The sequence below is a fragment of the Melopsittacus undulatus genome, chromosome 6, assembly GCF_012275295.1.
Source record: "Melopsittacus undulatus isolate bMelUnd1 chromosome 6, bMelUnd1.mat.Z, whole genome shotgun sequence".
Classification (NCBI taxonomy): domain Eukaryota; kingdom Metazoa; phylum Chordata; class Aves; order Psittaciformes; family Psittaculidae; genus Melopsittacus; species Melopsittacus undulatus.
In genome coordinates, this window is record NC_047532.1 from 4666510 (window position 1) to 4682946 (window position 16437).

The 16437-nt window shown below is 48.9% G+C and overlaps 1 protein-coding gene across 1 annotated transcript; it reads right to left on the reverse strand.

The window, feature by feature from the left end:
• Positions 1-235: 235 nt before the first annotated feature.
• FGF16 (fibroblast growth factor 16) lies at positions 236-10721 on the reverse strand. The gene is made up of 3 exons (XM_005144871.3): positions 10415-10721; positions 4257-4360; positions 236-1148 (listed from the first exon to the last, which is right to left on the reverse strand). The coding sequence occupies exons 1-3, from the start codon at positions 10689-10691 to the stop codon at positions 903-905; spliced, it is 627 nt and encodes a 208-aa protein (XP_005144928.2). The 5' UTR covers positions 10692-10721; the 3' UTR covers positions 236-902.
• Between the last annotated feature and the right edge of the window lie 5716 nt (positions 10722-16437).

Genomic DNA, 16437 nt, shown 5'->3' on the forward strand with positions numbered 1-16437 from the left:
AGGTGACTTCTCTTTACCACATAAAACCTTTTTAGAGGTGGTCTTAACATTCTTAATACTGATGCAGAAATACTGGGTTAATTGTACCAGAGCACCAAAAAAAAAGGGTAGCAAGAAAATCTACAATATAAAGACAATTTTATTGCCAATAAGCTCTTAAAACTCATTTTTTTTTCCTGTTTCAGTAGGACCTTATTCTTCCTGATGAAAATCCGGTCATAGCATCTCTCATTAAAAATAAAATTATTTTGAAATAAATAAATATATAAAATAAATATCATATACATTTTATAAATAGTTTTGTCCCTATGCACAGTATCCATGCTTACATCTGAATAATGTTCCTTGCCCCATTCCCACCCCAACAGCAGGAAAAAACCCCCACGCATCAGGACTAGTCCACGTAGCATCATCCTTGTAGCAAACTCCTGGGCTGCTTAAGCAGGGCACCACTCAAAAGGCTGTTTTCTTCCTGGTCACCATCCCCAGCTCAGCAGCAGCATCTGCAGCAGTTCTGTGGCCGTTTTCTTCCCTTTCTCTTCATTTTTAGCTGATTTTGGTTTCTTTCCTCCCCCCTGGGGATCAGGTTTGTTCACCTGCTTGTTCCTTTAAGCAACCATAACATTGACCACTTGGCCTCTCTTGTAGCGACCGGGTAAAGGAAGTGAATGAAAAGGAAAGATTATACGTAGGGTTCCCTCCCTTCCCTACCCCCACCCCATAAATAACCCAGGTTCGATATACGCTTGAAACAAGGAGGAACAGCAGTGTCTGAATTCAATGTGAGTGCTTTCCTACGTCATCTACGCTTACAGGAATGATGGAATGACTATTAATATAGTGCTCTGGGAAAAAGCTTGGGAGCCCAAGTATGTACAGTGACGGGGCAGCGGCAGGAAACATCACCTGTAGTGGAAGAGGTCTCTGTACATGGCAGGGATTTTGGCAGGGTCCACAGGCCTGGGTAAGAAATGGGTGAATTTCTGGTGTCTCTTAGTCCTGTACCCCTCGCGGGGGGAGCCGTCCTTGTTCAGAGCCACGTAGTAATGCCTCTCCGAGTCGGGGTGCTTGTAGAGGGTTGAGGCGTACGTGTTGTACCAGTTCTCTTCAAACTGCTCCCGGAAAACACACTCCCGGGTGAGCTTCTTCTGTGGTGGGGGGAGAGAAAAGACATTCGTGTCAGAAGGTACAGTGAAAACAGCTCTTTTCCTGCTCCCTTCACTTCTTTTCCCTGTCATTTCCCAGCTGCCTTCTCCTGGCTCCCCGAGGACGGTGACTGTGCTGCTGGGGATGCTTCCCATGATTGAGAGCTGGAAATTAGCACAAACCAGGACCCCAACACCTCTAAAGCTGGGGGAGGAAGGAGATAAAAGGAGGAGGAGGAGGTGGGGGTGCACTGCAAAGGTGCCCAGTAACAAAACCCCAAACCAGGGCTGTAGCCAAAGTCTGAACCTGACAGTGAGGTCTCTGTGCTCCAGGGTGTGAGTTCTGAGCTCAGCAGCCCCATCCACAGGTACCACACACACCAAAACTGCTCCCTTAGGTGAGAGACAACCTGGGCAGTGCCTCAGGAGGGTTTATACAGGAGCCAGCTCCGCTTTGAAAGCTGAGGGCACGTAACAGTACACACTGCAGCAGGAATGAAAGCATTCCTGGGGCCTTTCATCTTCTGAAGCATCAGATAGCTGTGATGTGAGGCCACAAGTCCTGGATGGGGATGTCTAACCCTGGGGAAGATGTACAGCAGTGATGGGTGATGGGTGATGGGATGTGTGTGCCAGCCCATGGCTGGGACGGATGGCACCAGTGTCACTGCACCAGCCTTTCCCTCAACCCTTCCAGCCAGGGGCTGTTGACAGCAACCATTTGATGATGGATTTTCACTTCATGCTCTGCACTTTCCATGTGCTACAGGGATGTGTCCAGCCTGTGAGGAGGGGGCTGTCCCTCTGCCCAACAAGGACATGGGTGGCTTTGTGTTGTAGAAGGACCCCCATCCCATCCCATGGGGGGATTGCTGTGGGGGATCTGGGACTCCTGCAGATGAAAGGCTGTCTGCAAATGTAGGATGCTATAGGATTACAAACACTGCACCTCCACTGTGAACTAGTCAGGGATGGAATGTATCTTATCTAGGGCATACAGAGTGCTAAGTAAATGCTGCTGCCTGCAGTAGATCTCTTGTCATAAGACCCAGAAGCTCCCCTGCACTCAGAGCCTGTTTTGAGTGTTTTGCTGTTAGTTAAATAAACCCTAAGGTGAGTTGTGAGCCCTGAAAACACCATGGCCTTTGCCACCTGAGAACCAGGCACTGGGGCTGTCTCTTCCCAGTCCTACCCATAAATACAAACTATTTTCTTTCTTCCCCTAGGATGTCTTTGCTCAGAACACACCAGCAACTGCTGACCAGCTGAACTCGTGCCCCAGTTCACCTGCTCTTCACTGGGCTGTCCAGAGGTGCAGTGTGTGTGTTAGATGCTTGGAAAGCCTGGGGTGAGTCAAGGTGGGATTCATTTCTTTCCAAGCCCTGGGATGTCCCCACTGAGCCTGACACTGTATGGGCAGTGTGCAGGGTGCTGCCTGTCACTGTGGCTGCTCTATTGGTTGTGCTTCTGAAATCAGGGGGAAGCTTAACAGAAACCTTGGCACAAGGCGGACAGGGAACAGGCAGGGACACTGTACCAAGGGGATTCCATGTATCACTGGGGATGGCTGCCTCTGGCTGTATCAAAACATACATCAAAACTGGCACGGAGAGAAACAATGAACTGCTGATTACAGCTGTACTGTAATCTCCAAAAATGCCATTGTGGTGCTGCTGCTGCTGTCAGGTGCTGTTTTATGGACCTCTATTTAGGAATACTGGAGTGGCTTTTGATGCTGAAAAGCCATCGTGGTATTTGTTTCTGTGTCGTAACCTGTACTCAGGCCCTAGAGTTTAATTAACCCATCTTGAAACTGCTGATTCATCAGCAGAGCTGCAGGGTTTGGAAGCAGGAAGGGAACAGGCAGGGCTGTGTCCTCCTTTCCTACCAGTAAAAGCTGCACCTCCAGGAGCTGCTGAGCAGGGTTTGACAGGAGAGGTGCTGCTCTGGCTCCAGTCCTGTGTTCTGAACTGTGCTTTAAGGTTCGTTTATGTTCTATGGAATCCTGGTGATTTGCTTTTTATCTGTCTTGACCATTTGTAATCCAACCACTGTCTCCACATTTAACTTTAGTGTAGGGTAGATGCTATTACAAAAATGAAGTGGAAAAGTAAGTTTTGGATGCACGTTAGTGTTTGATTCTCTCAGATAGCCATCAGTAACTGCATCTTAAACAGTGAAAGGGTCTGTGGCAGTCTCAGATGGGAATGGGAGAAGAAAAGATGATGGAAACTTGTGGTTTACTGTTTGCTAAGCAAAGGTTTTCAGAAAGCTTCTCTATATGCAGAGCACCCAAGTTTAAGTCCCTGTGCTATGAGATTGATCTGATCTGGTTAGAGGAAATACGTGCCTCCCACTTTGGTTTAAAACTGGTTTGTTTTATTACTTAAACTTACTGTGATCCATGTTTAAAAATCAGCATCCTCATCACATACAGGGTAGTGCTGTGATCTAGGAAGAGGCATTTAAAAGATCACACATGGGTGATGGGTTGAATTAAAGGCAATGGGGCATCTGAAGGAAAAGCACCAATGAAGCACAGCAGCTACCAAAAAGGAAACTTCAACCTGGCTACCTAGGAAGCAGTTAATGATTCAAAATAGAAGTGATTCTTCAAGCTAAGTAGGAATAACTGTTTTACACTGAGTTAAGTAATTAGGAATTGAGTTAAATTAACTGGTAGGAAGCACCTCTGCGCAGCTGTTAAGACCTCAACTCAGCTTCCATTAGTTAAAGAGCTGTAACAGGGATGTAACATCTGCAGAGGGGTGCAGACCCTGACCATGCAGAGTGCAACACTGATGTATTAGGCAGTAAAAGCCCAAAAGCAGCCCCTGGATTTATGCTATATTTCCCTCCCTGCCTTTAGTTGACTGTTCCCACACCATTTCTGAAGGGCAAAACCTTGACAAGCACCCCCAGTTCTCCAGGCACAATTGCATCCTCCCTCCACAACCCTATTGCACTTATTTATGTTACAACAGTGGCATCAGGGTAGGATGGAGGCATGCAGCAGCCCAAGGACTTTGGAGGCCTGTGACAGACACAGCTCATGACATTGATGAGGGCCCACAACCCCATTGCTGTGGATGTTTAACCCTGTACACTTACCGACCCATAGAGCTCGCCTCTCTCATTCATGCCGAGGTAGAGTCCTGAGTCCACCCCACGGATGCTCACCAGCCCCACTGCCAGGCTAATAAACTCCAAAATCCCTGAAACAGGAAAAGAAGTCCAGATTACACAGAGAATGAAACCAGCACCAGGCTCCTGTGACAAACAAGCCTTTCCCAGCCCTTGCAGACCCTGTTTCCCTTATTTATAACACAGACTATAGCCCATATGTGTGCAGTCTTCACACTCTAGGCTTCTCCCCATCATTTGACTTGCCCAAAGAGGAATTGCCTTTGCTAGTAAGAAAAGGATTGCTAGGTTTTGTTGGCTTGATTTTGGGGCTTGGGGCTTGGTTTTCCCTAGTAATCATCAAAAAGACAGATGTAGAAACTTGTCCCTAACTCACTAGACATTTCAGAAGGCTGTTACCAGGCTGGGTTTTGCTCTTCACTAAAGGGAGAGTAACTTTTGTCACCAAGCAGCTTCTGGTTTGAGGTTATAGTCCCATGTGTTTTAAAGTGATGAGCTCAACAAAAAGAAAAGCCCTAGAAGAGATGTCTGTGAGGGCCACTTTCATCCTGACACTCCAGTGGGGTACTTGCCACCCCCCAGTGTGTATATAAGCCACAGTGATAAAATCCAGCTTCAAATACATAGAGGTAAAACATCTTCCTCTGCAGCCTGTGGTGTCACAGAGCTGCTGGTCCTTCCCCTGTCACCCCAATCCTCATGCCAGCCCCTGCCTGGTCCAGCAGCATCTGTGCTCTGTGGGCTTCAGCCTACACTGATGGTGTCAGATGCTCCAAACAATGAGGGGCAGCCTCATTTCCTCTGGCAAAGACATCAGCAGGGTCAGCAGTTGTTTGGATGGAGGTAAGATTTGGAATAGGAGAACTCTTGCTGAAGCACTTAAAACCAAACAGCCCCTAAGTAGATGTGTCTGAAGTGGTCACTGCTCTGAACAAAGCCAACATCACAAGTGGTGGAGACCTTCAAACTCCGCAGGAAAACCTCCTGAAGGCATTGGTGGGACTGTGTTTGGCTCTGGGTATCACATTCTCTACAGGTCACAGACAGTCTTTAGCTGGGAAGTACCAGCAGAGAAAGGAAGAAGGTTTTCAACATCCATCTAATGGCTGGAGGAGACGTCACCATCGCCAGGAGGGCAGACTTGCTCTAACCTTTAGCATGGCTCCAGGCCTCTTAATATAGCTCCCAAAACGCCCGGTCCTGAGCAATTGCTGCTCTGATCAGGTTACCTCCTCTTAAAAGTCTGCCTTGAGTCTAAAATCACCGCGTGACAGCAGCCACCTGAGCCGGCTGACTCCAGTCACCCCTTGGCTTGAGGCATGTGTCTTCTGCTCGGCCAGGCCTGGGTGCGACAGCCTCAGACAGTGACTGCATCACCACCTAAATATAGGACAGACCAGATGGTGATGGGCACCTCTGTCCCCCTTGGCTCAGTGCATGCTCATCAGTCAGAACCTGGCTGCAAGAATTAGTCTTCTTACCCTGTATCGGGCTCTTTACCTTCTGCTCTGCCTACTTTGGGGCTTGCACACCAAATCCAGCCCTACTGCAGCCACAGGGTGATGGGGAGATGAAATACAGACTTGGGAGCAGCAATTCCATGAGGTAAACAGGGAAGCAAACAGCAGAAGACATGTATTATGGGCTAGTGCAGGTATTTTCCCAGCTGGAATGTGCCTGGAGACACATTGCCTTCAGAAACACCAGGAACAGGCAGGGATAGGACCAGGATCCTGGCTCTGCTCTGCTTGCTCCCTGGTAGTTATTGTGGCTTCTTATCTGAGAAGAAGCCCACAAATGGGGAGGGAACAGGTCCAGGATGAGGGATGTTCTTCTGCCTCTGCTACCCACCGGTTCTAACACATGGAGGGAGTTACTGAGCTGCTGTGTGCTTCCGTTTTCCCATCTGTGGGACAGAGATGAAGACAACCACTGTTTGAAAAGGGAATGAAGGAAGACTGACAACAACTAGAGAGGGTAAAAAGTTGTGCAGGGAGTAAAGGAATACTGGGATACCCAGAAATGGAGGAGTCTTTCCCAGGCTGGAGACAAGTGGATGTTCATGTGAAAAACATCTGGTGGCTGGAGAGCAGTAGATGGACTTTCCTATAAGTACAGTTCTCAGTTGTCAGCACCAGTATTTTTGTATCTTATTTGTCTTCTATCACTCCAAGGAAGCAGGAAAATGCAGCTGGTCTCATTTAGAAACCAAGGGATGTCCGAGGCAGGGAAATGAAGAGCTTTGTTAGATCATACCCCCAAGCACACTCTGTACATGGCACATGAGCCCAGGTCTCCAAAGACCTGGTAAGGAGCAACCTGGAGCAGCATTAACATCTCCCCTCCCTGGGCGGACGGGTGGGTGACACCCCTCATCTGGTGCAGTTTGGGTAAATATATGCTGGTTTTGCAAACGAAACCTCTCCAAGGTGTGCCCATGCCCATCTCCTCTGACACCATCCCTTGCAATACTCCCCTTTCCTGCTCTCCGAGTGGCACTTGGAGATGTGCAGGAAGACAGCTCTGTCGAAACAGCATTGAGAACGTAGCTTAAACCCACAAAAGTGAGGAGACAGAGGGAAGGCTGGAAAAATGTGGGCGGATATCCATCCTGTCCTCAGCTCACTCCAGCTGCTGCAGCTCCGTACATCTGATCTGCAGCAGCACAGGGAGTGGTCACTGGGGCCAGCTCAAGAATTCTCTTCCCAGTTGTAGCGGTGTGTGTCTGTGGTGAATATGCCTCTTTTTTCCTTGCTTCTGCCCCCCAGGACTTGCCTTTTCTCTTTCTCTTCTCCTTGCTTTGATTATTCATTGTTCATTCCTTGAGCCTTTCTAGAGAATTATTGGTTAAGACTCCAACAGGATTCATTTACCACCAAAAGCACTGAGTAATCTCCCAAGCTTTGCTGTGCAGGGACCTGCACGCTCTCCCCTTACTAATAAACCATCCCTCAAAGAACAGTTCAGCTCCTTGCACCTGTCTCTTCTTACATGACTGACTTCAGGAGCCGGCTACGGAAACATCAGATGTTGTATTAATGGCTGCAAACCTAAAGCTTCGGCTGAAAACCTCAACAACTGTTCAGCAACAGGTGCACCATGGTCTGAATGGCAAAACCGACAGCAAAACTCTCCCTGGAGGTTTCATCGGCTTCTCTAGGAGGCATTGCAGATCCATTAGCAGGTTTGTACCCAAGAGCAGCTTCGTTTGCTGCCTTTATTAGTCTGCAGTACAAAGGCAAGGCCTTTTCTCTCTCGAAGAGCTATTGGTGTCACCTGTTTAACACTGCTGTAAAACAGGCACGAGGCAGAGAAGGAGCAATTCCTCCTGGCATGGATTTTCCTGGTGAATTTGTCTTGGTTTCATTCCAAGAAGGATTCTCACAGGGCACTAATGTCAGTCCAAACCCCCTCCACATTTTGACTGTCCTTTATTTCTTTGTACAGGAAGGGTCTTAGCAGATGCAGGGGGCACAGATACATTCTTGAAAACACTTGGTTCTGTCTGGGATGACTTAGGTGGATTTGGTAGTTCAGAGAATGAACCTGGACACTTCAGTCTGAGAAGAAGCTTTCTTCCAACAGTCCTGGAGGGCTTCACCAAACTCTGCGTTAAGCCTCCTCTAGTGAAAATAAGCTGTGCCACATTGTTCTTGCATGAAGCTGTGTTTTTACAAGTATGAAATATCATGTTCCAGAAGACAGGTGTGATTTAGGAGTGCTCCAGCCCTTGACAGATGAGACAGAATAGTTACAGTGATGGCTCAGGCACTGTTGGTCCTGTGGTCACATCCCCTGAATGCTGTGGTACGGAAGAATTCCTCCTTTTAACCCTCGCCGTTAGGACCTTGGTTCTCTGCTCTTCATCATCAGGCCTTCAGCTCTTTGTTTTCCTCTCTGGAAGACCTGGATGTCTTGTACATCTGGTAGCTTTTGGCTGCGCATGGGAGGGTGCAGATACTGTCCTTCTCTTCCTGAACCACTTCTAGTATTAAGACACACAGATGCAAAGTCCAGTTCTATCTTACATCCCATCTGCAGCTGGATACATGCCTCCACTGCAGTGTCACAGCCATCCATGGAGCATGTTAATGGTATCAGGGAGCACCTTCCAGCCACAGGGGCTTGATCCACCACACCACCATAGTGGATTGAAGTATTTCCCCACTCCTAGATTTAAGGCAGCTTTAAACTGCTGCCCTTAAGCCCTCGTCTAGCTCTGTATGCCTCTTGTCTAGCTCTGTATCCCTCACCACAGTTGTGCAGTTCCCCAGAATCACTCAGGCTGCCTGTTTCTGTAATAAGTTACTGCTTTCTGATTGCTGCATGCAAAATTTAGGAATGCATCGATACATGACATCCTAATATGAACCATACCAGTAACATTGGAATTTAAATATTCATGGCTACTGAATGCAGATGGTGAATGCTCTGTGCCAATACATTATTGCTTTGAGTCTCTGCTGAAGTGAGGTTCAGTCCAACTTGATCTGAACACAAGGATTCCAGTCTAATCCCTTGGGGCTTTGTCTTGCAATTACAACAAATAACTATTTATTTTACACTGCCTCTGGGAAAACCCTGAAGCAGAAAACTATAATATCTGAAGTCTGGTCTAGTTTACGGAGCTGGATGCTGACTGCTAAAGCACTTAGGGAATGCCAGTGCTTCAATTTATTGGATGCACTGTGTGACTTAAGCCGAAGCATGCAAAATTCATGAAAGGTTTTAGCCTGTTCAGTGTGTTTTCCCAAAGTTTGCCTGAAAATACACTTATTTTACCCAATCTTTATGAAAAAAAGAACTGAGATAAATGCTCCCACTTGAAACTGGCTGCTTACTTAATATAATACATAAAAAGAGTTGATAGAAATCCTACGTGGCAGATTGAACTAAGCCCAAGCAGATGCAATGGGTTTGCTTTCAGTTTCTTTTAACATGGAGACTCATCACGGATTGTAGCATGAAAGGTTAAACATGTGTGTCTTTGGGGAGGTAATTACAGAACGTGTGCCCCATGAGCCTGAGTACCTGCCTGCGACCCGCGGGTTATGGCTTTCTTGTTGATTTAGGCAGGGACATGCCATGCACACACCTGGTGTTTATGGAAAGCGCCCTATGGAGATAAGCTTCCCCAGTTGTTCCAAACCCTGCCTTACACCACCAGCAGCAGCAGCGTTCCTGGAGTATCGGAAAAGACCGGTTGCAAACAAGTATAGGCAAAAAAACCCCCTCCGAATTCCTTCCACCAAGGAGTTAAATCACCTGAAAGCCATAAAAACTCTTGGAGCACTTCTTGCAACCTGCTGACAACAGAGCTGAGGTCACTGGCATGGGACTCGCTGATAGCTTACACAGACACCTGCACTAGATGCTGAAGTAGCGGGAATGTTTCTTAGCTGTGCTCAAACTCACTGTACTCCTTCGCCTGCGGCTTGGGATGCATTTTTTGAAGCTTACATACAGTCTCATTAGAGATCCCAGCTCTCGTGTGACACTGATACAGGCACTGCCGTCTTCCAGCTGTACCCCGGGCAGCAAGGTAAATCCAGGGCGCTCTGCCTATTGTTCCATCTTCTCCTTTCTCTCAGGGGTCCCCTGAGCGATTTTCCCCCTCCAGCTTCCCCATTCCCTTTCCAACGACCTCCCCGAAGCAAGCTTCTGACACCCATCCCTGCCCACTTTGGGGAGACGCTCTTCTAACGAAACTCATTGCAAGTAGAAGAAATCAGCTCACAAGTATTTGCAGAGACCAAAAAAAAGGAGGAAAATCATCATAATCATGTTAAAAAGCCAGGAATTTCCTTTTCCAGCGTGCTCTCCCCTTTCCTTTGCCTCCCTCACCACTAACTTCAGAGGCACAGCTAGAGCTGATCCTCCCCCCCCAAACTTTTCTTTCCCGTTTCCCCCTGCTAAGGCACGTTTTTGTGCACCTGCACAAGGGCTGAGCGCCGGGAGAGTAGGAAATTGGAAATAAAACCTCCCGCATTGCCGGGGAGTGAGCGCATTTGTTTAGGAGTCTAATTATATCTGTCCCGGGATGATTTATATTAGCGGGGTAATTAGCTGTGTTCTCGGGGCACCTGCTCCCGGCCCGGCACCCCCGCTCCGTTCCCATCCCTTACCGAAGCGGCTGTGGTCCTGCCGGGTGCCCTGCACCGTGCCGTTGGGGAAGATCTCCAGGTGGAAGCCGGTGCGGCAGTAGAGCTGCCTCCGCCGCAGGATGCCCTTGAGGTGAGCGAAGTCGGTGGGGGAGCCCCTCTGCAGCCGGCCCTCGATCTGCCCCAGGCGCTCGTTGAGGAAGCCGGGGGAGTCTGCGAGGGGCAGCGCGGCGCCCAGCGCGGGGGGGAAGCCGTGCAGGTCGGGGTCCAGAGCGCCCAGGAAGCCGCCAACCTCGGCCATGGGGCCGTGGAGTGGGGTAGGGGGTGAGCGGCTGAGCGGAGGGGCCGCTCAGAGCGCGGACTGCGGCCGCCCGGCTCCGCGCTGCCGGCCCCGGCCCGGCCCCGCGCTGCCCGCGCCTCCCATAGCTGGATGTGTCCCGCGGCGGATGCAAACTGCACTTTATATACGTACACACTCCCCTTACATTGACATATTGGATATTTAAATGCAAGCCACACCTCACTGGCATCCCCTTCGGCTATTGCTGGGGTTTTTTTTTTTCCTTCTTCTCAGATCCATTTGCCTTTTTTTTTTCCTTTTTTTTTTTTTTTTTGGAAAGATTAAAAATCCCACCCGGCTTCACTCCCTCTTTTATTATTAAAGAAATGGCAGGAAAAAGCTACACATCGCACTGAGGCAGAACAGCTCTTGGCAGGTCCCCGCGAAGCCGCCGATGAAATCATGGAGCCCCCGCACGCACCCGGCCCCGCACCGCTGGCAGCCCCCGGCCTCTCCCGCATCTCCCCGCTGGGGACACCCCCGTAGCCCCGGCACGGAGCGGGTCTGCCCCTATGTGTGTGTGTGTGTCCCACACCTCAAACGGGCACGGTGGAAAAACCAACACGTGAGGAACGGGCTCGGGACGCGTGTTTAGAGGAACGTGTAAAGCCGTCTGGAAAGCGGTCCCGCGGGCTCCGCGCTGGGTTTACAGGCGGCGGGGCGGCCCGAGGGCTCCCTCCCCACCTTCCCCATGCTGGAAACAGGTGTTTCCGCGCTCCTCCCTGCCCGCCGACACCGTATCTGGAACGGCAGCTGCCGCAGACAGACGGAGTCAGGCTCCGGGAGACGGGCGGGGGGGGACACACACACAAACAGACGGGAACGGAGGGACCGGAGCTCCCCCAGCCCCACCGCGCCCCGCCGGGGCCGCCCTGCCCGCCAGGCGGCGCTGCTGCTCGCCGCACGGCCCCGCTCCGGCTCGGGGCGCTGGGGCCGCTCTGTGCCGCCGGCGGGGGGGGTTTCATGTCACTGAGGGATCGTGGTGCTCCGCCATGGGATAGAGTGAGCCATGGATAAATCACACAAACCACTACCCCGCTCTGCTGCTGGAGGTGCCCGGGGCAGGAGCAGCATCAGCGTCCGGAGTGAGGTGTCGGTTGTGCCGCCCTCAGCGGGTCTTCCCAGCCGCTTATCCCCATAGTGGGTCTCTTCCACCAGTGACAGACCCTCAGTGGATCTCTCCTCTCAGTTGGTCCACCATGATGGGTATTCCCTCAGTGGATCGTTCCCTCAGTAAGCATCTTCCTTTAGGAGGATTCCCTTCAGCCGGTCTCCCCATGGCAACTCTACCCCATGGTAGGTACCTCTTCCATGGGGCTGTTCCCTCAGCAGGTATTTTCCTTCAGCAGGTCTGCCCTCAGTGTGTCTCCCCTCAGCACCTCTACCCCATGGCAGGTTTCCCCTCAGCAGTTCTCTCCCCTCAGCACCTCTGCCCCATGGTGGGTCTCCCCTCAGCACCTCTACCCCATAGCAGGTTTCCCCTCAGCAGGTCTCTGCCCTCAGCACCTCTACCCCATGGCAGGTTTCCCCTCAGCAGGTCCCTCCCCTCAGCACCTCTACCCCATGGCAGGTTTCCCCTCAGCAGGCCTCTCCCCTCAGCACCTCTACCCCATGGTGGGTCTCCCCTCAGCAGGCCTCTCCCCTCAGCACCTCTACCCCATGGTGGGTCTCCCCTCAGCAGGCCTCTCCCCTCAGCACCTCTACCCCATGGTGGGTCTCCCCTCAGCAGGTCTCTCCCCTCAGCACCTCTACCCCATGGCGGGTCTCCCCTCAGCACCTCTACCCCATGGCGGGTCTCCCCTCAGCAGGTCTCTCCCCTCAGGACCTCTACCCCATGGCGGGTTTCCCCTCAGCAGGTCTCTCCCCTCAGCACCTCTACCCCATGGCAGGTTTCCCCTCAGCAGGTCTCTCCCCTCAGCAGGTCTCTCCCCTCAGAATCTCTACCCCATGGCGGGTCTCCCCTCAGCAGGTCTTTCCCCTCAGCACCTTTACCCCATGGCAGGTTTCCCCTCAGCAGGCCTCTCCCCTCAGAATCCTTCCCCCCAAGGGTTACCCACAGTGTGTGCCTCCCTCAGGAGGTCTCACCCCACAGCAAGGTGCCTCTCCCCACATCCACCCCAGAGGGAGGTTAGAAGGGCCATGGCACACAGGCTCCTTCCCCACAGGCCGGGCAGTGCTCCGTTGTAAAGGTCCGAAGGAAATGGTGATGTACATGGTTGAACAGCACACGTGTGTCTGCAGTGGGTGAGGGATCTGGTTTTGAACGGGGGGGGTGAGGGTGATTTTTGCTGTCAGAGGGTGGCTGTAAACTGGGTGTATTTGAAGCAGACCTTGACACGTGAAGCCTGAAACCACAGGTTTTATGGAAATCCAGTCTGCTCCAGAGGCAGTAAAATCTACAGGAGTGTGTTTGTTGACTGTGTGTTTATCATGTATGGTTACATGGAGATAGCACTGCCTGAGGAGCTCAAGCATCCCACTGCAGAGAGTGGGACTTGATTTCGGTAGTATCCATAGGAAGACTTGGGTGTGATGAGGTAACTGAGGGAAATACACCATGCCTTGGTGGAAATGTCAGAGGTGCAAATAGATGGGGGGGGATGGACGCAGGGACAGGGCACCCCAAACCCAGAATCACTGTTAAAGACATAACCCTGTAAATGCTGTGAATTTAACACATGAAATTCATACAGTGTAAATGATCCCACTAGAATCAGATATGCTCTTCTGCAAATCCTGGTTTTGCTGAAGTACGCATAGGTTTTGCCTCTGGATTCATAGTGGCCATCTTATTTGTGAACATGTCTGAAGTTTGACCCCAGGTGTATTAACAAGGGAGAGGATAAAAGGGTTTCCTCATCAGAGGGCCAACTCTAGAGGCTTCTGCACTGAATTCAATAGTCTCTGGATCCGTTACAATATCCTTAAGCCCAAATCCTTACAAGCACTTAGACGGACACTTAGGATACTGAAAGAGGTAACAGAGTTCAATTACATTACAGCCAGATCCAAGATAAAGTAAAAACCACAAACCTGCCTGCTTCAGTAATGTGTAACAGCAGCAGTGCAATCCCCCAACCAAGCTGATGTTCCTCACTTAACTCTCATGATTACGGTCAGCTTTTGAAGTGTCCACAGTATGTTTTGTTGAGAGGCTGTCCAGGCTGGTACAATGTGTTCTATTTAGGCACAATGGGATGCGGAAAAGGTAACTTTCTCTCTTTCTTTTTTTGTCTTTAATTTCCTGGTTTATTTATGCTTTAAGCTGAGGAAAAAGCAGAGAGATTTGTATCCTGTGTTGTATGAAGAAAAAAAAAGCATGTATTTTAAATACCTGAAGGCTATCATGTTCAGTGTTGTTTTTTCATGTATTGCATAGAATATAGTTCTGCACTCAGTGGCTTCTTAAAAGAGGACAGAAACTTGCACATAGTTTGTGTCACAGAACAGAACATGTTGCCAAGTTAATTTTCTGCTCTGCTCAGTTCCCCCAGGTTTATTCTTTGATTATACCTTGTATTGTCTGCCTTGGGAACTGAAATGGTTACTGCCAAACTGCTCTGCCTTTCCATTCACAGGAGAATTAGCAACGATATTAATACCTAGTTTGCTAAAATGGACCTTGCAGTCCCCTTCCCATCCACTGTAGAAGCGTGTGTTTAACAAAGTAGTAAAAATATTAATGGCGTTTGTTTGCAAAATGATTGCTATTCATGGAGAGCAGCCACATTTGATATCTGATTATAAAATCAAAGGGAGAGCAGGGCTGGGGTCAAAGCAGTAAATTAATTAGAAAAGAGCAAGACAAATAAATGCAATGAGCAGATCTGGATACTGCATGTCCTCTGCCTGGGGCAATCCCATTTGGTAAAGAAAAGACCAAGACAGCTGAAAAATATTTGAAGTAGCAATGGCCATGAATGAAAAATCAGATGTGAAGAATATCTGAGGATAAAGGAGCTTTAATAAATAATACTTCTGCTTCCTTAGCACTTCCCATCTTGGGATCTCAAAACTATTTATGTGCACTCATGAATTAAGACTCGCAACCAAGGTCACTGCTGTGCATCTCCTTTTTCCCAGGCAGTCGCTTTTTCCACTAGGAGATGTTGTTCAAAGGATATTGATGACATTCTGTATTTGTTTGGGATTTCAGATGCAGAGCAGCCCTGCTGGAGCAGTAGCGCTGACCAAGTTTCTGTGTATCCAGAAACCAGACACGTGCACTGTGACTGTGCAGGGAGCCCTTCTGCCTTTTGTTGTGTGGCGACCATCTGTGCTGCACATGCAAGGAATGTCTGAGGTTTCCCGTCAGATAAATAGGGCAACCTCCTTTGTGAGGGGGTGAATAAACACATTTTCTTAAGGGGAGCAGAGGATGGTTTATTGGTTTTCATCTTTGATTGTTTTTACTTAAGCTGCTATTATTATTATGTTTTGTAGTACCACTGCCAGGCCCTAGACCCTGTTTGTGCTGGATACTGTGTTAAGATGTGCGTCACAGACCAGAGTCCTTGACCTGAGGAATTTCACTACTGTCTTGTGGAAAGATTTCTGACGGAAGGCAACACGAATGAGACAACAGGATTTCAATCATTGTATAGAAGTATGTATATATTTCCATGGCAAGTTTAGAAGTGGTGGCAGAATGAAAGTAAAGGTCTAACGAAAAACCTTCAGACTTCTCTGCCTGGGTCTTAGGATCAGGTGTCTGAATAAATGAGGTGATTACAAAAGCAGAAGTACCCACCTTTTCCAGTTATTGTTTATTTTGGTGTCAAACACGAACCTGCTGGTTTTAGTAATCCCAGTATGATTGACAAGTAGGAAGCAGAAGCATTTTGGCTCACCTCTGACTCATAAGAACCCCAGTTTGGAGAGAATTGCTGTAACTAAGATCTGTAGCCCTTAAGGGAGCAAGTTATGGGCAATCACCTGCAAACAGACATCAGAGCTTAGTTGACCTTCACAAATGCAGTTTTGCCTTGGCTCTTTCTCATTTGAAAATTTCAGGTACTTACTCGCTCTGAAAAATTACACCTTTCTTGGCACAAGTTTGAGTAAAATGGTGAAATCCTGTCACTGACGTATTTTTTTTTGACCATGGTTTGAGAAACAATTAAGAAAAGGGTAGTAAGTAATCTGTTAGAGCAGAGTTGTCACCTGATTCATAGCAGTGAGTCACTTCCTTCTGTGTTTTGACTGATGGAGAAGAAAAAGATAAGGCGGCTGTTTAAATTGCAAAGCATTTTCGGGTTGCTGGGGTCTGTAAGGAATAAGATCATAAAGCACCATTTTACTCTGTTGTTGAAGGCTTATCATGACTTCAAATCCTATCCTAGGCCTAGAGTGTGACTTGAAGGTTTAATCTGTGTTTTAAAACACCTGTCTGGCATGGCAGTATTCAACAAACTTGATAGGCAGTTCCTTCAGTAGCTCTCCAGAGCTGCTGAAGCTCAGAAGCTCTCAGTCACTGTGTGGCTTACAGCTGAAATGTACTAGATAGAGTAGCTTTATCTACTCTAGAAGATAGTTCTTTCTACTGGATTTGTCTCTTTTGCTGTAGTTAGGTAATGAAAAGGAGGATAAAATATAACTCTTCCTTGGAAATCAGACTCTGAACATACTTAAGGAAACAAAAATGCCAATTCTGCTCCTACTCAAATAAAAAATGCTATCATTTCTTGCGTTACTATTCTAAGTGTGC

Excerpts from the sequence above, each read along its gene's own strand:
- FGF16 (XM_005144871.3), bottom strand. The coding sequence starts at position 10,691 with ATGGCCGAGGTTGGCGGCTTCCTGGGCGCTCTGGACCCCGACCTGCAC. Across the intron at positions 4,361-10,414 it reads GCAGGACCACAGCCGCTTCG|GGATTTTGGAGTTTATTAGC; the intron begins GTAAGGGATGGG and ends TTCCTGTTTCAG. Across the intron at positions 1,149-4,256 it reads GAGGCGAGCTCTATGGGTCG|AAGAAGCTCACCCGGGAGTG; the intron begins GTAAGTGTACAG and ends CCCCCACCACAG.